The sequence below is a fragment of the Battus philenor genome, unplaced genomic scaffold (assembly GCF_028537555.1).
Source record: "Battus philenor isolate CCGP_79_NKW_IND1 unplaced genomic scaffold, ilBatPhil1.0.hap1 SCAF_11, whole genome shotgun sequence".
Taxonomy (NCBI): domain Eukaryota; kingdom Metazoa; phylum Arthropoda; class Insecta; order Lepidoptera; family Papilionidae; genus Battus; species Battus philenor.
Genome location: NW_027181673.1, coordinates 7,137,001 through 7,164,919, shown reverse-complemented (window position 1 = coordinate 7,164,919; position 27,919 = coordinate 7,137,001). Strand labels below are relative to the sequence as shown.

At 32.7% G+C, this 27,919-nt stretch overlaps 1 protein-coding gene across 1 annotated transcript; it reads right to left on the bottom strand.

Annotated features, from left to right (window-relative positions):
- Nucleotides 1-112: 112 nt before the first annotated feature.
- Nucleotides 113-26,292, bottom strand: LOC137932072 (uncharacterized). The gene is made up of 12 exons (XM_068775637.1): nucleotides 26,224-26,292; nucleotides 25,320-25,463; nucleotides 24,686-24,733; nucleotides 18,826-18,967; nucleotides 17,568-17,651; nucleotides 13,924-14,057; nucleotides 13,226-13,362; nucleotides 12,453-12,607; nucleotides 10,300-10,378; nucleotides 2,440-2,602; nucleotides 1,569-1,755; nucleotides 113-294 (listed from the first exon to the last, which is right to left on the bottom strand). The coding sequence occupies exons 1-12, from the start codon at nucleotides 26,290-26,292 to the stop codon at nucleotides 113-115; spliced, it is 1,524 nt and encodes a 507-aa protein (XP_068631738.1).
- Between the last annotated feature and the right edge of the window lie 1,627 nt (nucleotides 26,293-27,919).

Sequence of the window (27,919 nt, the reverse complement as noted above, 5' to 3'; positions counted from 1 at the left end):
TTGTACATTTTATCTATTATAATTTTAATCTTAGAGATATATCGTAACATTCTAATAGTCTTTCATCACACTCAGAAATTTTAATTATTTTCATAAATAAATTAACTTATATTCATTTGATTCGTCCCTTGTGCGGGACGTAGGCGTGAAGCGGTGCATTGATAATTCTATCTCGTCTGCAGCCTCTTGCCAGTACTAGAAGTGCTCCACACAGAGCTGCCACTAAAGCGCCACATGTCGCCACCATGGCGGAAAGTGCTGACGTTCGGATACAGGTTTGACCATCGGCAGCGGCTGTTAAAAAAAAAACTTATTTGTGTAAACATGCACGTTAATACAAACTTAGTTTTAGTGCATTTATTTATTTATTTATATTTAGCACTAGAGACAAAGCTTGTTACATCTTTTTTTTGAACAGTGATAAAAGATTTAGACTTACAATTGTAAGTTAGTTCCTGGGATATAAGTTTATGTAAATTCACACTTTGTGCATTAATTATATGACATTGTCACTGCATATACACACTACGATCGCTAACCCGCTTCTTATCACCCAATATCTTTAGGCGAGGTCTATGCCTTGTAGTGAACGTCTATGGGCTGAAACGACGACAACTTATCTCTAGGCTTCATAAAGTTGGTAACTGTACGGTACTACAATACACTTCAGTGAAATATCATGTAATAAATTAAAAAAACTACGAGAATTTCAAACGCGCCCTCATGTGAGAAGAGCCCACAACAAATGCAGACGGGGTTTTAATAGTCAATTTAACAATATTCTTAGTAAAGTAGTGAAGCAATTTTTTCCCAAGATTTTTTTATTTGTTAAGAAACCTCTCACATTTAAAATTATTATATGATAATTATGAGACATTAGTTACATAGAAGTGTATTTATATACCATATATATTTGCTGACAAAAGAGTAAGGAATTACCAAACCTAGAGAAAGGTATAACAAGTTTATCTTTGTTTCTAACACTAACCTTATGAGAATCGCTATTTTTTATAGTTATCAATTCAAAATATTCTTCTTAAACATTGGATTTTTACCCAAAAATTTATCGAGTCATAATCCACCGTCGAGTGACCTAAGATCCAACAACCAGAGAGGTTTTAGATCTCTCAGTCCTGTTAAATGAATAACTCTTGAGTCAACGCTCTTGACAGTAAAAAACTTAGTTACTTTAAAAAGGTCAAAATGTAAAAAAAGTTAATTGATGTCATTATAAATATTTAAAATCAATATATCTACCTAGAATATAAATGAAATTTAAATTATTGATACCGACAGCTCATTCGCGTCTATAATGCAGTGTCATTGTTTGCCGGCGTATCTAAAAAACCTTTCGGAGTAGTTAAAAGCAAAGCGTGGATAGGTAATGCCATGGCCCCGTTACCAATTAAAGCGTGAACTACTTCACGAAGAGTAATATTGGTTAGACAGACGGATAATGATGTTTCACGGGATTCTTAACGCTAACGGACTGTAGTGAAAATTGCCTATCTGTCTCTAAGAGTTGATCAGGGGTAAGGTTTTCAAGCTACAAATTTTTATTTAGAAACCTTTGATCGAAGCAGTTTCAGCATCCTCCTCGCCTTCCTGCAGCACTCGCAGGGACTGGAATAACGAGAGGTTCTCCGACAACCGCGGCGCCACTGCTTCGCTGTCTCCGACCGCTTGGCCACCGTCGGGGCCTGCCACCGAACGCCGTCGTACACTCTTCATGTTCCTCCAATTGCAAGGTTGTGACTAATAACAAATGAATGATAATGAACGTGCGAACTAGCCTTATTACTTGAATTTAGTAAAAAATATTGGTATTGGTAACTCGAGAGAGACGTAGATTTGCAACTCTAAATTTAAAATCGGACTGGCCACTTACAAAGGTTTTATTAATGGTGTCTTAGTAAAATATATTTGGTGGATCGACAAAAAAATAAACCTACCGAAAGACTGTTTAATTTATATTTAGTTATATAAATAGAGAATATGTTTTTTAAATTACACTCTTAATCGAATAATAAAAGTGCTGAGGTAATATGTTAAACAAGAGCTGTCAGAACATCAATTTATATCATTGCTACGAAAATTCAGTTAGCATTCTAAATTTCAAAACAAACAAAATTTCATTGGACATTCATTAAAGACGACATCAATAATAAATATTATCTTTCTCTGGTAAACCCTTTGATTTATTTTTTGTACTCTATGTGTTCTAAAACGCTTAAACTGGATTACATTTACTTTATTATCACTTGTTAAGTTAAAATGATTAAATTAATAAATATATTTTCAATTTGCAAATATTCTGGATGGCCTAAATGATCTTTTAAGAAACAAGAACATATATTAAGGTTAAATTTTTAGTGTATCCGAAATGAATGAAAGTGACCTAAGATATTAGCATACAATTAGCAAAGTGCAGTAACTCACAGGGCATCTTCCGTGGCACATTCTGACGTCACATTCTATGTAGAGAGCCGGTGATCCAGTGAATCGGAAAGTCTTCATATACGCGTACACTTGCGTCTCAAACACCCCCGCCTCTGACCACGAGCCGCGGAAACGAGATATTAGTTTGTCGTCAACTGGACATCTGGAACATAAACATCGTCTATCGAGTAAAATTATTGAAATATGATAATAATAATTTAAATTTCCTCAAAAACCAAAAGTACTTTAAAACTCACTGCTAAAACACTGCACTAGACACTACCAGTCTCGTAGAGTGTGTTATATAGTACTGAAAATTTGGGAATAAAAAGAAAGGACAGAAAATTTATAACGGCCACGATGTTATAGTAACTTGAAATTGTCCATTAAGTTTTCAGTTTGTTACCAAGACTTAACAGTACTGCTATGATGATTTTTAGCGATGTAAAGAAACATGATTTTTTTACATTTTGTTGAATTTGTTGCGTAAATAGGGCTCCGTACAATAATTAAAGCGTCCAGTATGTTGAAATTATATACAAATAATCATTAATTAATATACATATACCGCCATCTATTGGAACATAGATTGTATAGTGTTCCTACCGTCATTGTTATAAACTGAAATGTAGGTATGTTTCTGAACGTAAATAAAAAGTTAGTTCTGTTCGAATCTCACAGCCGGCGTTTTATTATAGGTTATGGGCCCAGTCGAGTTATAAAATAAACTGTTTTTCTCGCGAAAAGACTTGCACAAGCGTGCCGATTAGTCTTCGCAGATTGAGAACTATACGTTTTGTGAACTGTGAGTTGTGATATATAGTTAAAAATTAAAAATGGCAAATAGCTATATCGTGAACGTGCCTAAGCTGAAAGGCCGGGAGAACTACACAGAGTGGGCTTTCGCAGCGGAGAATTTTCTCGTGTTGGAGGGAACTTTTGATTACACCCGAAGAAGCCGCAGGCGACTTAAAAACTAAGGCGAAACTGATTTTAACTATTGATCCATCTCTTTATGTACATATAAAAGAATCTAAAGCTACTAAAGAGTTATGGGAGACACTCAAAAATTTGTTTGATGATTCGGGTTCAAATCACTCAAATGTGTCAAAATCAAAATTGAAGGTTATAAAATGCTACAAGTGCAAACAAACAGGACATTATCACAATCAGTGCACCAGTTCCGATAAAGATTCAGAAAATAACAAGTCTTGTAAACGTAAACAATCAAACGCATTTAGTGCTGTATTTTTAAATGGTGCCTTCTCCAAAAATGACTGGTATATTGACTCCGGAGCGAGTGCACATTTAACCGCCAATGAACACTGGCTCACAAATGTTTCTGTTGAGCATTCGATCAAAGAAATTGTGGTCGCGAATAAAGAAAAGGTGTCTGTGAAATGTTCTGGTGACGTATCAATAACAACTTTAACAGATAACTGCGAGTATGATATAGTTGTTGAAGGTGTATTGTGTGTTCCTAGTTTGACCACTAACCTAATTTCTGTGAGTCAACTAATTGCTAAAGGCAATAGAGTACTGTTTAACAACAGTGGCTGTGAGATTTACAATAAATGTGGTGAATTAGTTGGTACTGCTACATTACTAAATGGTGTCTACAAGCTAAGAATGCCTGAAGTACTGATGGCAGCTGTGATGAATTCGAGCGATATTTGGCATCGCAGGCTTGGCCATGTCAATAGCAACTATCTAAATAGAATGGAGAATGCAGTGGAAGGAATCACACTAGATAAAAAGGCAAATATTTCAAAATTGTCTTGTAGTGTGTGTTGTGAAGGTAAGCAAAGCCGCTTACCTTTTCCGCAGAATGGCTATAGAAGTAAAGAACTTCTGCATACTGTTCATACAGATGTATGTGGACCGTTCAATGCTTCGATTAGAGGATCCAAATATTTTATATTATTTGTTGATGATTATAGCCGCATGATATACATCTATTTTATGAGAAACAAAAGTGAAGCTTTTAGTTGTTTTAAAAGATATAAAATTCTTGTAGAAAACCAACTTAACAAGAAAATTAAAATTTTAAGAAGCGATAATGGTAGAGAATTCTGTAATAAAGAATTTGATGATCATCTCAAGTATTCTGGGATAATTCATCAAAGAAGTAATCCTTACACGCCCGAACAGAATGGCTTGGCAGAGCGCTTTAATCGTACTGTAGTAGAGAAAGCTAGATGTTTATTATTTGATGCTAAACTTGATGAACAATTTTGGGCTGAAGCATCTAACACTGCAGTCTATTTACAAAACAGGACTGTGTCATCAACTCTAAATGGGAAGACTCCATTCGAGTTATGGACACAAGAAAAGCCAGACATTAGCCATTTGAGAGTTTTTGGGAGCATTGTGATGATACATATTCCTAAGGAAAAAAGAATGAAATGGGATAAAAAGGCTGAAAGAGGAATTCTTGTAGGATATCCAGATGATGTGAAAGGATACCGCATTTACAATCTAAAAACTAAGCAGATTACAACCAGCAGAGATGTTATCATTGTTGAAAAACCACGCTCTGCTACCATTATAGGTTATGGGCCCAGCACGCTTCAACTGCATTTCTCAATGGTGATTTGGAGGAAACTATTTATATGCAAAAACCAGATTATTATGATGTTGCTGGTAGCTCTAATAAAATATTAAAATTAAATAAGGCCATCTATGGTCTGAAACAGGCTTCAAGGGCCTGGAATAAGAAGGTAGACAGTTGTTTGTTAAAAATAGGTTATTGTAAATCAAAGTTGGAACCATGCATGTATATAAAAAATGTTGATAATTTTAAGACTATTGTTACAGTATATGTCGATGACTTTTTTATATTCTCAAATTGTAAGAGAGAAACTGAAGAACTTAAGAATGTATTGTCAAATCAATTTCAAATTAAAGATTTAGGTCAAGTAAAACAATGTTTGGGAATGAATGTTAATTTTGACAAATTAAATAAGTCAGTAACTTTAAGTCAAGAGAATTATATTAATACGTTGTTAAGAAAGTTTAATATGACAGATTGTAAGGCTGTTGATACACCTATGGAGAGTAAATTAAGTGTGAAAGACAAACAAAATATTAATAACCAAGTACCTTATCAACAGCTCATAGGGAGCTTGATGTATCTATCTGTTTTAACTAGACCAGACATAACTTATGCGGTTAGCTATTTAAGTCAATTTAATCATTGTCACACTAGTGAGCATTGGGGTTATGCTAAAAGGGTTTTAAAATATTTAAAAGGGACTATAAACTATGGTATAAAATATTGTGCAAATGGAAGTTCTGAGATAAAAGGTTTTGTTGATGCTGATTGGGCAAACAATCGTTTGGATAGACGGTCTTATACTGGGTTTTGTTTTGTACTTGCCAATGGTATAATATCTTGGCAATGCAAGAAACAGAAAACTGTGGCCCTATCAAGTTGTGAAGCTGAGTACATGGCTATCTCAGAGTCTTGTAAAGAAGCCATTTATTTGCGGGCTTTACAGTTTGAAATAACAAATAAAATGTATAGTTTTTGTTTATACAATGACAATCAGAGTGCACAGAAGCTGTCAATAAATCCTGTGTTTCATAATAGGTCTAAACACATTGACGTGAAATATCACTTTACTAGAGAATGTGTTTCCAATAATATTATTCAATTAAAATATTTGTTGACAGCTGATATGCCTGCTGATATGCTCACAAAGAGTTTGTGTTCTAAAAAGCATCACACTTTTATGAATGTATTAGGTGTAGTTGTAATATAGATAGTTCAGTTAACATATTGTCATTATGTGATTATTTGATATAGTGGGGGTGTTGAAATTATATACAAATAATCATTAATTAATATACATATACCGCCATCTATTGGAACATAGATTGTATAGTGTTCCTACCGTCATTGTTATAAACTGAAATGTATGAACTGGTATGTTTCTGAACGTAAATAAAAAGTTAGTTCTGTTCGAATCTCACAACCGGCGTTTTATTATACAGTAAATATAGGTCAGACTGGAAAAACTGGTATAATAGCAAATATACGCTCAGTCACAGGAATGTATACAATACAATGCATAAATTAACTTGTAAATTAAGTTAAAAAACATTCCGTACAAGTGTTTCTAGGCCTCAAGTCGTAAATTAAATTGGCTCAAACACTGCAGTAAAATGTCGAGGAAACCAGATGTATCCTAAAGATAACAAAAACTTTTCTCGTTTTTTCTTTTTCTTCTACTGCAAATTTGGGCCATCTTAATTTCTCTCCTGTTCACCTTCAAAATGTAATCTCCATCGCATTTGTAAGCTCCTTGTGAAATTTTCTGGTACTATGGTATCCGTTCTAGCTGGTGCTTACAATAGGAATCTTGTTTTCTTGCAGCGAGGATGAATCTTGCCACTCTGGGGCCTTTTTTAATTGTCAATGAGCTATTACGGACTTTATCTAAGTTACAGGTAAAGAGTTTTAAGCCAAGTATGGATCTTGCAAGTAGCGAGTTTCCCCGAAGTAGGTTTAGTACATCCGTATTTTAAATATGTTTTTAAATGTTTAATGTCCATCCGTTTTCTGTCATTCAATATTAGAATAAGAAGATTCATTAACATTATAATAGTTAATTAATTACAACACCAAATTATTATTAAAGGCTGATAAGAAACAAAAAACTAAGTGATTTTGTCAGATCGGGTAACAAAGTGCAATGTAAAACTTATAGCGAAGAGTATTAGAGTGAGTAATGTATCTTATGAGAAAATTAGTTCTTTTGTCTAATGAATAATAATTTGTTGTTCAAACATTACATTATTGCGGAATGTGAACTCATCATTTTGAATAAAAAATAACAAATGGAAAAAAGTGATGAATAATGAATGCTTACATTGTGCGCTGTGAATTTTTACTTTACTTAACAATAGTCGCGGGATAAGATTTACATCTGGGACATTTAGTATTTTCTACCCGCTACTTTACGGTTGTTCACGATAATTGCAATTGCGTGTACATAAGTAAAAACACGACCTTTATCGTTTTTACACCAGAGAACAAAATAAGCTATCGGCGTGGAGACTTGAGAAAAAGGACAATCCTCGAATCCAACTCGGCTGGGCAACCTTCGGGAAACTATGAAACATCTTTTAGTCTGATTTTTTCAGTGCCTTTACGTACGGCACTGAAACATGGTCCTTCAATTTGGGCCTCATAAGCAAGGGCACTGTTACTGAATGAGCCACGAAAATGGCTTTGTTCGGAATTCCCACACGTGATCGAATCAAGAATAAGGAGATCCGTAGACGAACGAGAGTTACCGACACGGCTTAGCGGATTGGCAAGTTAGTGGATCATTGAGGTTTGGGAGTGGAGTAGAACGGCTACGCACAGGGTGCACAGACCTTGTTAGGGTCACGGAAGATACAGGATACAGACTTCTTACAACTAGTCCTATTGGAAATTCAAGAGCGGGACCTATGTCCAGCAGTGGACAGTCATAGATGATGATAATAATGACTTAGACAACATGCATCATACCATACCTCCCCGGCATACCTCCCGGATCTTATATTTCACAAAATTTTCTGGTAAATCTCATCGAGTAAAGTAGAGTTCTTGCGAATTTTATGTCCAGAAAATGCAACACACGGTGAACAATGATAAAAAAGTTGTAAAAATAACTGTGCACAATTTAGATGTTCCCGCAGAAGAAAGAGAGAAAAATGGTTACAACAGAGCCCTAAAACGCAATAAACAAGAATGACTGGTACATATTTGTACACAATAAATAAAGCACCCACACAACAGAATGAATTAAAACATTATTTATCACTGCTTAACAGCTAAACTAAGACTGTTAAATGCTGGCGCCTTCCGACAACCAGAACCACTAGGTGAACACACCTTATGATATCCAGATTTATCCAAAGATATCTATTATGGGAGAGACGTTGAAAGATTGTCAGATTAGACATTGTAAGAGCTTATGTAGCAAATAAACCTGTAATAAATCAAGCAACGGAACCTAACCTATAGACAACTGGTAGACGGAGTCATAATAAGCTACGATCCTTATCAGTTAAAGGAAAGCTACCAAAAAGAGATTAATTTCTATAAAGTCTTCGCAATAAATATAAAAATGAATAAGTTAAACAATTTTTGTCTCAAATCATGTTTGGTACACATTTTTAATATGCCCACTTTTAATAAATTTTTACTTGCATAGATGTATTGCGTTTTACTATATTTTCTAAACGCAATCACTAAGAAGCTCTGATTTAGATAGAAAAACAAGCTAAAAAATTTGCGTACGTCATGTTTCGAAGATAAAATTCAAATACCTACTTAATCGTTAGGTCATAAGAACGGAAGCATAATGAGACGAGTACAACGACACTAAAAGCGAACTGAATATTGAAATAACTAATAAATGAGCTTTAATGAAAAATCCGAAACATTATTTTTTTATAATCAATTGAATCATTTTAGTTATTTTTATTTAGTAAGTCAATTCATTACCCGTTTTCGATCATTTGAAATGTCAAAAAACACCGGAAGTGCTTTATTTGATAGAAACGTTATTAATTTCTAAAAGAGAGCAAAATAGAATGTCACGTTTCAATTTAAAATATACAACAACGAAGACTTGCATAGACGCCGTGTATTTCGAAGAGCCTACAATAAATTTACTTTGGTTTAAAAAAATATCAATACAAAAGTAAGAGCATTCAACTTTATTATTACTTGTAAACCCTTTACACTGTAATAGGACATTGTTACGAGATTTAAACATGTGTATTACGTAATAAATTTTTAAATTTATAAGTTTATTAAAAGTTGCCTATAAAAGACTTAGTAAGTCTATGCAAAGATTCCAGAAAAAGTTTAAGGTTTTTTTAGTGTTTAACTTACGTACTTCGCTTGTATTTAACTACTTTTATACACGATAAAGTATCGAATGTGAATTTATTATGTTTTATTTATTTTTTACGAAACTTCTAAGTGACTCTTAGCTCACTTATTACACAGGTGTTTGTTAAAGGCACAAAAATTTTATTAATATGAATGCTTATTAGTTAGCAAAAAGCTTTGAAGCACGTTGTACAACCGATCATCCTCTACGAAGTAGTCCAATAACTTCTTGCAGTACAAAGTCAGCAGAAATAGATGGCTATCGATAATTATTTTTATAGGTAGTTATCTGAATTTGTAAACTCTTCTTACTATATAATCTTTAGGTTTTTTTTTTTTTTGTAATCATTGATGATTGAATAGTGTAGATACACACATTAATTAGCAGCAAATGAGCTATATATTCGCCACTTTAAAGCTTTTACACCTATAACCAATCACCCTGTACTTAAATTGTACGAATATCTTTCTTCTAATACAAAAATTACACCCATCTGCATCATTCAAGCAGGACATAATGTTGAAATCAAGTAAATAAGATGCATCGATTCGAGAAAATTGGCTTCTTCTGTTAATTGGACGTAATTATGTAAACAAAATTCAACTCACACTAACAATAGATTGGAGAAATATTATTTTTTGACAAGCAAGTTTATTTAAAAGACGGGTGTCTTTTTCAAAAGGTTTAATGCCGAGATGCCAACTAAACTTACGTTATAAGCGATCTGAATAATTAGTAAATTGCTGAAATCAAGTGACATGGTTTTGTCTATGATTATCATCAGTTGGTATCGTTAAGTGTAGTCTATGGCCAAGCAAAAATCAGATAATTCTGCTTTGTATTAAATTTATAGTTTGTTTAGAGTTCTTTCTATGTGCATAATACATTTTTACCAATATAGTTGGTTAGATCTTGTTTGCATAACAACGTCCAATTGTTGTATTAAAACGCTGTTACAACTTACCCATATTCGTCGATGAGCTGAATGCGCTTTGCGGCACCGTTATGCGCGAAGCAATCGTTCACCGCAATGTCAAATCCGTCTGAAAACCAACGAATTTTTTCTTATTGTATATGTTCATTTCCGTGACCGCAGTTTGGGCAAAGAGCAGGCAATTTTATTTCGATATACACTCATTTTGTCTGGTTTAGTGCATATATAGTTGGTTCGTAGTTTATATAAGTTTTTTGATAATTACTTTAAATATTTTAACGCTACAAGTCAATTTTGAAATCATTTTTATGAAATAAGTGCTTCGTCCATCAATAAACATTTATTGCTTTAGCTGTTTAGGGAATCTAGTGTAAATCAATGGTGATCTTTTGGTATGACTAAACTGGATAAAACTTTATTAGTTTTATGTTCATAGTGTAGGAACACATTTCTGCTCTCATAGAAAGCAGTGTACGCATACATTTTGGACTTTGTGTTCGGATACATACAAACATATGCCTGTCTCATCTCTACATAGATATGTAGATACAGTGTACTGTAGATACGGGATCAACTTAAATTTTAAAATTTTTGGTTGGCTGCACATAATGTAACATTTATTAATAATTAAAAAAAAATATTTTTTATAAACGTTACAATAAAAATACAAATTTTAATAAAAAATAAAAATAATTAAGATACGAATGAAAAAACTAATTTACCTTAAAATTTTAATGAATTTTGGTATCGTTTTTTTTATACCAGCGTATATTCTATATATGTATATATATTTCTAATGGTGGATCACTCAGTTTTGATCGGTGACTATTATTAATTAATTGTTGCGGCTTAGCATGAACAACCGTAAGTGAGAAAGTGCGTAAACACTGGGAATCGATCGAGGAACTTACAATCGTAAAACACAGCTATTAAACACCGTGCTAACACTACTTGAGATCAGATATACCATACAATATAACATCTAAATTGCTGATCTTATGATTCCATATGATTTCTGTCTGCGAAATTTAAATTTTACTTGTTTTAGCTATTTTGATAGGGTGAAATTTATTGACCTACTTCTAATCAACGTTACCAAAACGTATTTAATAGACATACGATCAATGAACTCGAATATTTGGCTTTAGTATTGCAGCGAGGCACGCGAGCCTGGTGAACCGTTAAACCTCCACCGCCCTTGCTGTTACCGTACCACTGGTCAACGGTTCCGATGGGCCTCAAACCGTATAAATGTGAATAGTTATACCAGATAGCTGTACTTTGAATCTGTTACTTACATTCTAAGACGGAGTTTAATTTAAAGTATCGTTAATTATCGTTTATATCTAAACACAAAACAATTGAGATTATTACAAAAGAGAATTTATTTACTAAATTTTTATAAGCTTAGTATAGAACAAATAATAATGTTATATATAATATTTTTGTGCGTTTGTCATTCACGGAAAGTATTTAAGAGTTAAGACCATTTGAATTTGTACAATTTAGTGGACGCTACAAGAGACTTATTGGTTAAAATAAAGGTATATTAAAAATAAATAGAAGAGAAAACTTCCATAAATCGGGAGATTCTGCGAATTTAAAAGCTTGACCATATCACCTTTGCTTGAATCCGATGATGGGGATTACATCGTGTACGGCAACAGTAGTCAGGAAGATTTATTAAATTTTTTCCTTTTAATTTGGCGACTAACAAAATATGACATTTCACACCGCATACTTAAAATATATCCACGTAAGAGAATGGTTACATATTACTCGCCTTCAAGAATGCAGCCATAAGGGACTTAGCGTTTTAAGGAACGCTGCCAAAAGGTAACACTACGATTTGACATATGTGGCCACAACAAACGGCGAGTGACTGTCGAAAAACTTCACAATATTATTTCCCTGTGTATATAATTAGCCATTTACTTTTGTCAATACAAATTTATAAATACATTTTTGGGCAGGGACAATTTAAAGTGCAGAGAGAGGTATTCTATCCTGATTGAAAGACTTTGAGATGAAGTAAGCTGCATACCTGTTTCGCTGAACGCTATTACGGATTGCTTTATTTAATAATGTTACATAGCTTCGGTTTACTTTAAACAAAAGTGTTTAATTTCATTTAGGAAAGAGGATATCTCGTCTGCTAAAAGTCATAATATATTTAGTCTAACCGTATGCGCTGCGCATGTAGATGAGGAGTGTAAGCGGGTCTCCTACACGAACCGGCCCGGAGATACGTGCTCCGCTCGCTCCATAGCCCGCCCGGATCTCCATGTAGCACTCCGGCGGCTGCAGAGTGAAAACTACCGGGTTTCCAGTCGCCACCCTGTCAATCATTTATTCTAATAAGAAATAACTTCACTTGTAATAAAAGATTAATACTAACAGGCTTACTGTCAAAGTCTAATGCTGTCGCAGTCCAATAAAAAAAAATACGTAAGTCGTGTTTCAGATTGATCACTTTATATATTGATTTATTGTATCAGATTAAATCACTGAAAGGCTAGTAATATTGTGATAAAATTTTCTTTGTACTGCTTTACGGTTTACGATATGTTTAGTTTAATTATATGATAAAAACAGGCCTTTTATAGTTTTTATTGACGACAGTCTCGAATCCAGAACCTTAAGGCTCCAGTTATCAGCAGTTCTGCGCGTTATGTGGCACTGCTCTTCTCTTGTTCTAATCACTTTTTCATCCCTCTCCATGTTTCAAGCGACCGTGAGTCTGGGAATGTGTCCAATGAGGACCAGAAAGGTCTCTTTCTGGTCCTCATTGGACACATTCCACCGTAAATCATTGCGGGTAAGACAAGTTGGTTGTAATAACGTAAAAATTTTATCGATCCATACATAAGTTACCGATTACATGTTTATTGGATTTGATATTTTAAATAAGTTCAAAAAAGTATTGTATATGGATCTAATTATAAATATTACTTACTCAACGTCCAATAAAGGGAACGTGACAGTCTTCCAGAAGTCGTAGCCATACTCGCAAGAGAGCTTGAAGTGTTCATCTAGTTCTTCTTCGATCAGTGGATTGTATTGGATAGTGACAGTGTTCCACATCAGGTTTTTCTACACAGGAAGTTTTAATATTATTTTAATTATTATTTCATAAACTATCATAATAACTCATGTCAAAAATTATATTACTTAGCCATTATATGCAATAAGCATTGGGTTCGTGTGCTATTCATCAGCCTATACTAGGCCTCAGAGAAACATTTATAAATTCAATTAATTAGGTAAAAAATACGTTCTAAATTTAAATTTCTCTGTAAATGATTATACGTGCATTATTTTTAAAACTACCGGGTGCTATAGGAAAATTCTTTTGCGTCGGATACCTTTTTCTGTACTGATTTTTTACGGTATACTGTTCTTATTGCAGACAGGAAAATGTGCTTTTGCAACATTTTTAGAAAAAGATTTCGTAAAATTATAACCTAGAGAACTAATTTATATTTTTTCGTCAAAGCATAGTAAAACGTACATAAAATTCAATAACCGTTTGCTATTGTATATAATATTAATAATTATTAGTGACTAACTGTTAGATATTATTTTCTTATCTTTATGTAGAAGCAAATTTTTAAATTTTTATGTGATGTATTTTATTTTTAAGTGTATTCTCACAGTGGGATGTTTCCTGCTGTCTTCGTGTGCTCCAATCCTCCCGAGTGTACCGCAGCGATTCAGCTGGATGTAAAATTCGTAGTAGTCCCGACCGGAACCGTTGATATACATGCAGTCCGGATCATACGAATAACCTATATCGTGGTTGATAAATAAAATAAGCTCTCATAATACTTTATTCAGAAACGTAGATATTGAACATTTATTTATTTATTAACACTTATACTATGTACAAAGGCAAAGTTACTACCGAACACATATTGTAAGAATTCATACCATGTATTCTCTATATATATTATAGTTCTCATTAAGGTCATCGGAAAACAATCTCATTGAAAATCTATGGCGGAGGCCTAAGTACAGCAATGGACGTTCTAACGTTGAAAGTATCCTAATAATGATGCATTCTTAAACTTTTGTGAGGTTAAGATATAAATATTTGAAGGTGAAATAAATAAAAACATTAGCATTCAAAAAAAACTGACATAGTTTGCTATTTACGAAGTATAATATCTATACTTTCTATAAAATAAACAAATCGTCGAAGTTTTAGCCCTTAAATGCCTCAAACAAATCTATAAAGGATATTTGCTACGCTTGACAGATGGGCTGCTCGATCTCAGTTTTGTATTATAGTACGGAGAAGACGCTGCTGCTCATTCTTTAAAAGCTGATTTGTGAACAGTGACAATCCGGTAGAAGACCAAGACTTCCGAACATAGGTCGCGGGTTCGATTCCCGGGATATAATGTTATATTATAAACTAATTAAATATGAGGATATAAACTCATAACATATAATAAATAAATAGCAAATACTTTCATTTATAGAAACGCACACAATTTAAAGTCCAATCATTAAGATAAGCTTCTGAGTCAGTTCTACATAGCTTGTCAAGCAACAACATTCGAACTTTAGCATTGTATACACAACGATTCTCGGTTGTCATAATATCGATGAAGAAGTTACAGGGAAGAATTTATTGTATTGCGAAGGAGTAAATAAAGTCAAATACTGTAATATGGACACTTAAGTAGAAAATCGATGGATCGACGTGTCATCTCGCGTGTACTAACTACGTGCGGATATACAGGTTGATTGGCTGTAAGTATAAAAGTTTATATTTTACTTTATATTACTCTTAGCCGGAATCCTATAAGGGTGTTATGAAGATTGTGTGTTATTATTATTTTCTATTCATGATTTCTTTTTTCGAAGCACGACTTTCGCCCGCCATTCCGCCTCAAAGGATAAATGGTTACAGGTGTAAAAACTTTAAATGAGTTATTGAATAGCACATTTGTCAGCAAAAAAGCTTTAAAACGTATACGTCTATTTGGATCGAAATAATCACTCTGAAATAGGTTATTTTTATATTAGAATTCAATAGGTCGCATAAAGTCTACAAGGACAGATAGTAAACAATATTAAATTGAGTATGTAGCAATTCGAAATTTAAAAACTTTTTGTTAGTGTTGTATAATTATTGCGTTATTTATTTTTCTGAAATCATTGATTTTTGGATAGGATACCATACATTAACTGACAGCTAATGGGCTACCTTTTGACATTCACCCTTAATTTTTTACATCCATAATCAATCACTATGTATATATAAACTTGTCAACATCAAAGCATTGTTACAATTCTATAGAAGGTAAACACTTGTACAATTAAAAAACAGACAATTGTTTAATTGTTTCTTTGAAACTTATAAAAATAACTACTAATTTGAATTTATTATAAAGTATTATATAACGGGCTGAACAATTCAAAGTCTGTCTCACGACTGTCTCGGACAATGCAATGTTATCTGACTTAACGATGTAAGAGAATTGTATTGTTTGTTATTCGCAGATATTAGACAGGCATATGAGTACAACAAAAAAGTTATATAAAATTTCCACACAACCGTTCACTTTCTTGTTACGATATCTTAAACAATATAAAATAACAATGCTTGTTATCTTTTATATGAATCACGTATTTATTTAGCCATATTAACATATTCTTTGATTAAAAATTTAAATGTTTTAGGTCTATTCATGTATTTGTTCAATTTGCATCGTCTATAGTGATCATTTATGTATGTAATGAGGAAAATGGCTAATAGCCAAATATAATAGAAGTTACAATAATATTTAGAATTTGACAGGAAATCCGGATACAAAAGGAATTTGGTGGCGTTCGTTAAGTTCACGAAGCGGATTATGGAAAGTCATAAACGCGCCTTGAGCCTACCACAAACTCGATCGGGATTTGAGGTTCACTTTTACAAATTCTTAGAATCAATAATCTTAGAATTTGCATGTAAATAAGCATTTGTTTTCAGGGCTGTACTATGATATATATACTAGGAAGATACTTCGTACTCAATCTGTGATTATTACTCTACTTTCTCACATTTTTAAATAAGCACATAAACCGGAATATTTTATTGCTTATGATATTTAAAACATTCACTGTCAAACTGATGTTTATGTTCAAATTACAATGTGACTTTGTTGTAATAATTATACGTTACATGAAGGTACTAAGTTGTCAAGTGATTCACCCAGTTCCCCACTGCGTTAGCGCGCGTTAATCTTTCTAACTGTTGCGACGAACTACTCCGATGTTAGCTCACGTCGTTAACGGAATGGGCGGGCATAGCTTGTAATTATAAAGTAACCTTTCGCACTCGCTTTTCTCTAATACACTCCCGCAAATTGCTTGATGTGAAACTTACTGTTTTTTTTTAAACAATGTCTTATTTCATTCTACTGTTACTTTTTATATTTATTTTTAAACTAAAGTTATGGTAAATTTTGATAACTTAACAAATATGTTGGATAGTGCGAAATTATACATTTACAAAGTCAATAAAATTGTAATTAATAAATAATAAACAAGTCATATAAGTTACACCATTTACAACTTAAGATCGTCATAACTAATTTTTAGGATTTTATGTTTTTGGATTTACTCTCGTCCGTAACAGAACAATAAGTATTAAAATATTATATTCGTCCATACAAAAATATTAAAATTAAAAAAACATCGGTACAACCATCAGTACGACTGAGTAAAAAAGATTAACTTAATAACTTTTTTGTAAATATGAAAACACGAAATCTGTTCATTCATCAACTGTTAGGCGGAAATGCGGGTCAACTAGTCTATTTAACATACGTACAAATTCTTTGTTAAATATCAAAACATTGGGAACTTCCTACCGGCTCTCAATAAATTTATTACAGATTATGACTGTAACTTGAATTGATAAATAAATAAATAAATATATTCTGATTGACAGTCATGGAAAGAAACATTCAGTAACAGTTACAGTGTATCTAGGTCGATCTATGTAATTGTCATGTGTTACGTGAAGAATCTTTAACACGAAGTCGAGACTCAACTTTTTTCGTAATAGACCCAACACGGCTACCGGTGACAATAATAAAGGTAATCATAAATTACATTTTCATTGGTTAAAACATCAATAAATTTAGTTGATTTTAGATAAGAAGAACCAAAAGACTACGACAAGTCTGATTGCGTCAGTTGAATGTGTGCGCGAAGACTACGAGGAATTTTGTTCATCATTCATTATCATCACTGACGCAGTAACAACTACTAAGAAGTTTTAAGAAAATGACATTTACCTGCTGAGTAGACCAATCCATTAAACGATCCGTTGAAGCCGAGCCTGATCTTCATGAAGTCGTCTTGGCATTCCGCTTCAATAACTGTTAATCAATTGACTCATGAAATATATATGTACGCAAACTTGAAAAAAAAGTAAGTAATAATATTAATAAGTTGTAATAAAAGTGCGTAAGAATAATATTTAGTTATAACATAAATAATTTGATGGAGCAAATTGAATTATTATTTTTTGTTTAGTAATATTTGGTATATGTGCATATGTGAGTATAATTATTACAAATTATCGTACTTTTACTACTTATTTGCTGATGTATTTTATAAATTATGTTAATCGCATAAATAAGCGGGTACTTGAAATTTTTTAAATATTAATCAACCCATTTGACCATTTTAAGGCATCTTTTTATGGTGTGGTTTTAAAAATAATTTTATAAATAAATTATACATAGTAGTATTTTAGTAGTAACCTGTGTCGACACTAATCGATGTATTAGTGCCACAAACAAAATACAAACAATTTACTATCCGCAATAAGTTCTTTATTATCACATTTACTTAAAGGCCTGCATTAGTAATCTGTCGTAGAATTTGGCGGTAAAGCCAATTATCTAGTGACACGGGCGATCATTAAATAATTGTATATTTTTCTACACGTCGTTGCATAAACAACGGATTATATTATTATACACGCACGTTTGCGGAAACGAATCTGTATCCGTTTTCACAATAGTGGAGACACACATAGAGTAGGACGCGAAATTCAACAAACAGACGACTTGCAATACAATTATTCACAGTAAATGAACATTTAAATGAAAGGAAACGTGGTTATAAATTCTGAAACATATTTTTAAAATATGCCATGTATCTTTTGTTTAATCACATCAATCATGAAATAAAAAAATTGCACTTCAGAACGCGTAACGAACCTATCCACTAGGTGAACGTTCTTTTCGCCCAGTAACGTTTTATAAATCAAATATCGTTGACTGTACACAATAACATTGATATTAACCATGTACTTTGACATTCAATTCGGCATTAAAATGCTATTTGAGATCGGTAAAATACGATGTTTTTTTTTCTTTTGTCATGCACAAGTGCTTTTTGCCGCGTAGGTAATGAAACAGTGCAAATTTACAAATTTTTTTTTTTTATTTACTCTTGTATTAAGTATTAAGTTTTGTTTTCGAATAGTCATAATAAAATATTAAGGAAAAAATAAAGAAACTAGCTATGGTTACTTCTACTTACACTGTACTCGGCTGCTGTTAGTGCGTTGTCTTCTGTACTCCCTTTCCCAGGCTGGCGGCTCTCGCCACCCGACGCCCGTAGCCGGCGACCGAGGCTTGATGCTTACAGGAATGTAGCTGTTCTTATCAGATACGAAAACCACCTGATGATAACAAGTAATAATTATATATTAATATTAGAAAATATTGACTATCTAATACAAGAAGTAAATATTAATATTACAGTAAAAATTCTACTAAGCGCATTAAGTATTTACAAAACCTTAAGGTTCTGGAGGGACGAGGACTTTAAAAATGTCTTCTATCTAGTTAAAAGTTCGATATATACGACCTTATTAAGGTCATCGGGAGACTAGGAGTATGGAGGCCGTTTCCAAACGGTCTTAATAGAAATCTATAGAGAAAACCTACGCTCTGTAGTCGCCTTACGACTGAAATATTAACTAATAGTTAGATTATTGAGTATATAATGTTCATTCTGAAACTTGAGAACGAATTCATTCATCTTTTTTTTTTAATTCCTAACTCATCGTAAAATATTATCTTAAGAGAAATTACAATATCCAGTGCAACTTGTATTTACAATGTCGATAAATAAATCACAGTGGCAACCATTGAGTGTTTGGGGAGTACTCTTAAAAATCCATGTTTTTCAAATAGCTAATTGTATGTCGCTAGTGAGCAGTGGCAGCCCAGCGGTAGATGGTTGTGATTTGCGATCATAGGCCGCAGGTTAGATTCCCGGGATGCCACCTTATGTAATTTATACTTTATGCATTTATTTTACAGGACTACCATTGCTCACGTATTTAAGAGCATAGGCAGCTGCGTCCTCTGTATACCATAATACCACAATGCGATCGTTACTCCCCGGCCAGGCATGGTGATTTTGGTAAATTCCTCATAGATATCTTCGAGGAGGACCTATTCATTTTAAAAGGCATCTGTATGTTGAAAAAGACCAATAAGAAGAAGTTGCCAGTTACCGCGTTGAAAAGCATCACTATCATCCTGGTACATAATAGAAAAAAAGAACAAGCAATACTGATAAAACTTATATTTATAGTGTCTAAAAAAAGTCTTTAAAATAACTGTTTACATTAATCAAAGTCTAAATTCTTTATTGATAGCTAAAACAAGACTATGTCCGTCGAGTAAGCTGATAAGAAATAAAAATGAAGCGCGACTACGATTTCAGATATCAAATTTCAGAATTTCATTATAAGCATGTCCTCCAATGCTGGCACTTAGATAAGTTGTAATTTTCATAAAACATTATTTAAAATTAAAATGTTTAAATATTACACTTGACTATTTCTTTTATTTTATCACTGGTCAAAAGATTATTATTTAATTAGTTCAAGTAGTATAATAATAAAATAGTGCTCTTTCAATATTCCTTTAACATTGTAATCAATTATTACGATGCTAAAAAACATTTCATATTTTAACTCTTACTACTTTATCAGTTATTTATTATCTTAATAAATCCTTCAAATTATAGAAATCCGTCACAATATAACGAATCACTTTTAAAGCATACTATAACTATTACGATCTGAGTAACGACGTCCTTAAGCCAAACGTTCCAACTCAACCTACAAAACTCCGTCGATCACACAAAAGTTTTTACCCAAATTAGCGTCACAACATTGACCTAAAATGCTTTTGAAAGTAAAACCGTTAGTCAAATACGTTAAACGAAATCAAATTTCCCCGCTGAGTGCTACTGGCCGTTGGCGAAGACTGCATCCATTAACCAAAGACGAAAAAACATTCAAAACAAACTATCGAATTACCGAGAGTAATGCACCATTTCACAGTCACGACCCCTCGGTAGTTTCGCACAAAAAACGATAAATATTCGTAAGTGTGCCAGGGCGGTTCGCACGCCTCGGCCCAGACGCCGTCTCTGCACGCGTCGGAAAATTGGGCCGTTGAATTATTGTTCGCCGACTGTTTGCTTACACGTCGTCGCATCGCAAGAGAATAGCGATTGAAAGATTGTAATGTCAATTAAAACTTTTAATTATTATCATCTAAAAGCTCGATCCACAAAGCAATAGTTTTGATTGCACGTCTTTACAAATATTGTATGCTTTTGAAGAACATTTATAGATTTATAGTTTCAGCGGAGACTATAACAATAACAGTCAGTTAAATTTACATGTACATTAGAGTAATGTTATATTGAAATTAATATTATTTATACACATGAAAGATAGATTAACATTTGTTTCACAAAATAACACAATCCCTCAATTACACGTACAAAACTAAAACAAAGAAATTTAAACTGTAGACTAATGAAGTACACTAAAACAATCGATGACAATGCCCATGTCCCAGTGGGCGAAACAGTGATTTTCAATCATGACCCTGCAGATGGCTGCGTCACTGGCTAATCAGTGTAGAGATCAGTATAGTATCGCTTTCGTCTATCTGTGCTAGTATGATGTTATGGCATGTGCACCTACATATTATGCCAACACTTGTGATCTTTGTGAAAAATCATAATTCAAATAAAATATTTGTATTGTGTTGTTCTCCGTACTATGTAAACTAAGCAACTCTATTGAATTTGGGTATTCCCAGCTTTTGGTAATTGAGTAAAACACTTCTTAGGCGCGTTGAAATACACTTGAAACTTTATGAAATTTTAAACAAGTAAATCTTTGTGGAATACTATTTTATTAAGCTTAATTGAAATGAAGGTGTAATTATGTGTATGTGGTAGGGCAGCGTGTATGTTGACAGAGTGTATGTCGGACAGATAATGCGTCGTTCATGGTTTACATGCAATGTGAGTCAAAGAACAGCTAGCTCACGGCGTTGGGTCAGATAGATATCATAGCACATGCTCCAACGACCTCGCGCCACTGCCGTCTTCCATTCTCACGCACTCCAATATTAACTGTGTGCTACCAGGTTTACTACATTCCTGTCCGATGCTTTAATGTGTTACATATTACTCTAACTAACTGACAAATTAACTGAAAATTAAGCCCAAAAGGCACCAAATGATCTCGAATCATCAAAATGAATAACATCTAATATTTTCCTTGTTTTTAACCTTAGCTCTCAGCAGAGCGCTTTGTGATTATGGGATTTAGGCATCGACGTTTTTTAAGTCGAATGTTTAGCACGTCATGAAATATAGCTGCTTCGATACAACGATATTTTGACAAGCAAGTAATGTCACAACAATCATTAAAGATTGCAGTAAAAGATATTCGCTCATTTTACGTTTTTTTTATTTTATTATCCACTTTCAATGTGTTACAGTGATTACTTGTATTCGTTAAGAATTCTTCCTCTAAATCGTATCTTCAACGACAATCTAACTCATAGCTTCCTATCCTTTGCTTTCTTTAGGGCCTACTGCCCTAATAGAGAGTACAGTTACTGACTTGACTTGATCAGACCCATCGTTCTTGTATCGTCTACGGTCTTTTATTATCTACTTTTCTTACAATAAGTAGTTTGTCAGAAGTATACAGATTAGAGTAGTTTGTGAAAGTGATCACAAAAATAAACTCGAAAAAGTTTATTGTTGACTTTTTAGAAGATCACGACCTATCTAGAATACTTTAACTAATTACTGTTAGTTATATCGTAAAGAGCGAACAATGTCCTAAAATTTTTATTAAGAAAATATTGTGCATCGTAGTAAAAAGTGTTAAAAAATGTTGAAAAGGAATCTAGCTGTCGTTGGTTTTTAAATTACATTTTATCATTAAAAACAGCTAAAAACATTTAGCTCACAAAATTTTTGTATGTCAATTCTTTGATACAATGTATAACTGTTTGATAGCACAATGATGTTATCAGATCTCTAGCCCTTCACACTGCTCTACTGTTATTGTATCTTATATTGCACAAACTGGTAAACCATAAGGCGCCTCTCGTTAAACTGCTTCGAATGCACGCCAGGAAATTAAGCAATCAATGTTCGTAGGACGGAGTAAAGCATTTTTCTTATGTCCTCACGCATGAAAGAAACAATACATTATATAATTAACTAACAAAATATATTACGCTGAGCATTATCGTATCTCAAACAAAAATATTTTAACATTTATATTTTTTAGTTGTAATACGAAGTATAGAAATTATGTATCATATTATATATTATGTATTGACAACCTTCGAAAGAACTTGGTTACCAATAAATTGAGCAGGCGGTCATCAAGTACCAGAAGCGATTAGAAAATGTATTTGAAAATCATGTAACGGCCCACACATATGTAAATATTTCTTTTAATTTAACTCCTCCAACTCCAGCATAAAATAATAAAAGTAGAATTTTTTAACATTTCACCATTTCTTTTTTCATATCAATTATTAAAATAACCTAAAATGTTCTTCATAAGAAGCGATCTAAAAAACGTTTTTTTTTTAAAAAAGGTAGAGGCACAATTATAATTATTAAGTTTGTGTGAATTTCTTTTTTTTTTTAGAAACTCTATCAATAGCCATAACTTTCTCTATCAACTTAGAACATATTTAAGTACTTTGATAAACATATTATATTTAACTTTTTAAAGAAAAATAATGACGTGTCGGCTGATAAATATTATGCAAAAAAAAAAAACTTCGCCCATTTATGTGCTGATGTTAGCGGCGATGACAGTTAAAAAGACAGATTCATTTACCTTACACTCATTTCATTTTAATATAAACCACAGATAACCATTCGCATTCTTTTTTGCACCGCAATAAAAATGGCCAGTCTAATGCGAACTACGTTATGTCAGTCAATTGCCCCGTTATATTTTTTAACATTACAGAACTAGCGTGAAATGTAGAAATGCCTAATGATGGAATCAACAACGAACAAAATAAAATACTTTTCCACTTAACACTGACGTAATTTAGTGCATTTTTATTATTTAAACGGAAAGAACGAAGAAATAATATTTTAAAGGTATTAGTTTTATTTCATCGCATTTTTCGTGGGTTTTAAAATGATCTTTCCGTAGGTCTTAACAAATCTATATCTATATATAAGAGATTTCCTCCATGTACTGACTGACTTATCACGCTAACTCTAGAATCACATGGCTTAAACACTTGAAATTTGATATGTAGATTCACTCCGCTGAGTAGAGGTCATATTTTACATTCGCATTTACCTGCAAGTGTTGAGTGTTTATACAAAAGAACTATACCTCTTATAGGTATAGAACTTGGCCAGAATATTTTTAAACGTATTAAAATTAACTAAAATTAAAGTTTATAAATTTGTAATCAATTATGAAAATTACTCCTTTAAAGACAGCGCAGGCCACGCGAAGTTGGCACGTGACAGATAAAATAATTACAGTGACGATGGAAAGCTTCTATGTCTACCTCAGTGTGGTTTATACTGATATATGCTCTGTTAGTCTGGTTTCTATAGCTACGTTTAAGTCTGTAGATCCAAAGCCAGCTACGAGTATTCCATGTTCATCAAGGTTTATCGATACGATCACGATAAATATTTTTATTTACAAACTTGATTTTTGAATTACAAAATACTTTGACTTTGTCTAATATATAACACTTAATAAATAAAGTTAATATTCAGCAGCTATACTTCCTAACATACCGCAATGTTTTGTAGCGTCAGCTTTGATACGTTCAATCTACTAACGGTGGTATAAATTATGCGTGTTGAGAGTGAAATCACATTAATCTTGACGATAATATGATGGTATAAACTCATTCCTGTCATATTCACACAGGTGGTCTATAACTTCTATTTGCTAAAGATTCGAATTTTCATGCTGGATATTTTTAAATAAAGCGGCTTTATATTTCACGCCGTTGGTAATATTAAAGTTATGAAAATTATATTCCTATTTTTAAGTGAGACTTACCGGGTCCTGTTCACTGCCATCCGACTTTAGGGCTTCTCTATTTTCGTTCTGAAAATAATCGAAATGTGGTGAATGTTTAGCTTATTTGTTGTCAATTAATGTATGGTATCCCCTACAAATTATCATCAACCCTATCGAAAATAAAATCTTTCATAAATAGTAAATAGCGTAATAAAATTTAGTAAGAACAAGCGTTCACGAAATTCGGATTACTGTGTACTAAAATTAATCAACGTGTATTATCTATTTATGTAGACCTTGTACTGCCAGAAACCTATTGCATTTCAATAGAGTTGGAGAGTGATCATTAAGAAAAATTAACTGTAGACACACCTCTTTACAGCTTTTACGCCTACAACCAATCGGCCTGTATGTCACGATTTAAAAAAAATGTATATATAAACACTGGATTTTAACTAATATTCTAAAATATTATGGAATAAAAGCGTTTGTGAAAATACCATAGCGTTAAATTGATTAATCATCGACATTTGCATAAAAACTACACTACATTCAGTAAAATTAAATGATTAATGCTTGTCGAATTTACAGAACAGGTAAATGACATTACCCATTTTTCATTTTTACTTAAATTAATAGTCTTTGTTAAAAAAGATATTATTTTTTTATTTACCTTAACAGAACTCTTGACAGATATCCCGGGGGGATCATCTCCTGAGCCCTCGTGTAGTTCCGATGATGCAGATATAAGATTAGACTCAGTCGATAGCTCCGAAGACTCTGAAGACACTTCCATGTGTGGCGACGTGTATACTTGCTGTTGGAAATAGGTATTTATTTATTAAACAGATTTTTCACTTGGATTCTTAACTCGGTCATTAAAATTCCCTGTATTCGATATTTTAACGGGCACAGAAAAGACTGAAATAGTTTGCCTACTAAGTTATTTCTGTTCAAAACTTCTAGAGGGTCCTACATCTTTTCTTTGTAACGTTCGTGATAATTCAAACTTTAACGAACATAACATTTAAGTAAATTTTGAAGGATGAATAAATTGTCACCGTCGTAAGTATAAGATTAAAATATACCTCGAATTTTATATCGCAATGACATCTTGCTTGAACATTTTCGAGACACAATTTAATAAATGTCTTTTTCTAAGTCCCTCAGATTTTTAGAATCAATAGATCCTACAGTCGGATCTTACAATAAAAATTTAAAATATACAAAAAAAAAATCGCTGCTATCATTTTATGTACATCATTAGGAAAAAGAAATTTAAATATACTTACCGAAAGTAGAACGCTGCATATTAAGATAAATCTGAAACAAATAAAATCGGACGTTGACTAATGTAATTAATACTTTTAAAATCTTACCAGCTTAAATAAGTTAGTAAGTTATAAGTTCTAAAATGCATGTATATTGCTTTAATAGAACGAACAGTGATACAAAAAACATTTAAATTTATCGTCACCGTTTCAGCCGTAGGGCGCCTACTACTGGATATATACCTCCCCCAGACATATTTAAAAAGACTGGTTGGAAGCGGCCTGTATCCAGTATCCTTCAAAAACCTTCAGGTCGTTGTTCAGGTTGTGAGTTGATGTCCTAAGCTGCGCTCGGTCTCTACTCCAGAACCTCATAATCGTGACCAACTTGCCTATAAGCTGGGTTATGTTGGTAATTTTTGTTCGTTTACAGATCTCATTCCCGTTCAAAAACAGCACGGTCCATGCTCTATTAAGCAACTGAGAGCTTGCCAATGTTCCGAAATATTATATAAAATCTTTCATCGTAGGTATTTATTACAATATCTATGTATGTAATTAGGTAATAATTACATAGGTTTAAGTTAAATAGAACTACGTTACAGTAAATAATGATGGACCAGCAAATGCAACACTCGGTTTCATCAAACATTATTGTAGATATTCAATTGATTAAATATGAAGTACATTACATTATGATAATAAATAAGTACACGAGTTCTATTTCGTTCGTTATTGAAATCGCTTGTTATTTCATAACATAACTCAACTATATTCGAAGCTTCTGCATAATGGGGGTTAAGTTAATAACAGGGCAGGGGATTGAACTAGAGAATCAATATCGGTATCAATTACCACAACGTGGACCCCGATCAATGAAATGGATACGATCGCGTGCTGCATCCGATGTAAACAACGTAATTCAATTTCGTCTACTCCTATATTTTGTATCATTACCGATGTTATGGAACTGTAAGTAATGTTATACGTTGAACATTTTAAAAAATAAACAATGCGTTTTGTTATTTCTATACTTAATAATGTACCAATTTCATACTAAATTATCTCGTATTCACATGATATTATTACAATAAATTCCTAATAAAAATTGAAGACACGATTTCTGCGTAATCGTATTGTAATATGAATAAAGTTTTTCTTCTTAAAAAAAAAACAAATATTGGTAAACTCTATAAAGTCCGATCATATATTTACTTCTTTCTTTGTTTCAATTACGTAATTGACTACGTAGACAATCTATAATGTTATGACAAAATGGAAACAAAAATCCGTTTAGGTACTTCGACTAGAGTCATTTACCCGAGTTAATTTTCATCTGGACTTGAAGCATATAATTTTGAGACATCAATTGGAAGCCCAATGAAACTAATCTGTAGAAAATGTATTATTCAGAAGTCAGCGAACCTTCTAGACGCAACCAACGGAGCGTAACCTTTACATCCTTTGCACGATTTATTCGGTAATCATAATGAAAATTTAGCAGATCATTATAGCATAACAGTGTAACGATCTGGACGTTTTATCTGAACAATTAACTCATGTAACTGGGAATTCACTGCGACGATAACAAAGTTCAAAATTTGACACTTACATATAATTAAAAATTCTCCATATTAAAATGAACAAGAATCCTTGCATATTTGATTTGTCTGAACTATCGCTATAACTGGATATTATATCATATGTATGTATTAAATATTCATACATAAAAATACACGTTTTTTGATTACATAATTTTCATTATTTAATAGTATTTGTTAATGTTATTATTTATTATATACATCCTAAATACGTTAAGTCTGTTTGTTATATGTTGAGTATTATTGAGCATGTACGGTAGAGTGCGCTTTCGGTATTAAGTCCGAAGTTTTAAATAGTGAATGAAATTTAAAAGGAAAGTAAAAAATTAAGTCATAGATCAATTTTAACTGGCAATCATCGCTGAATTTATTCACTTTTGTCTTTGAACTCTGACCAATTG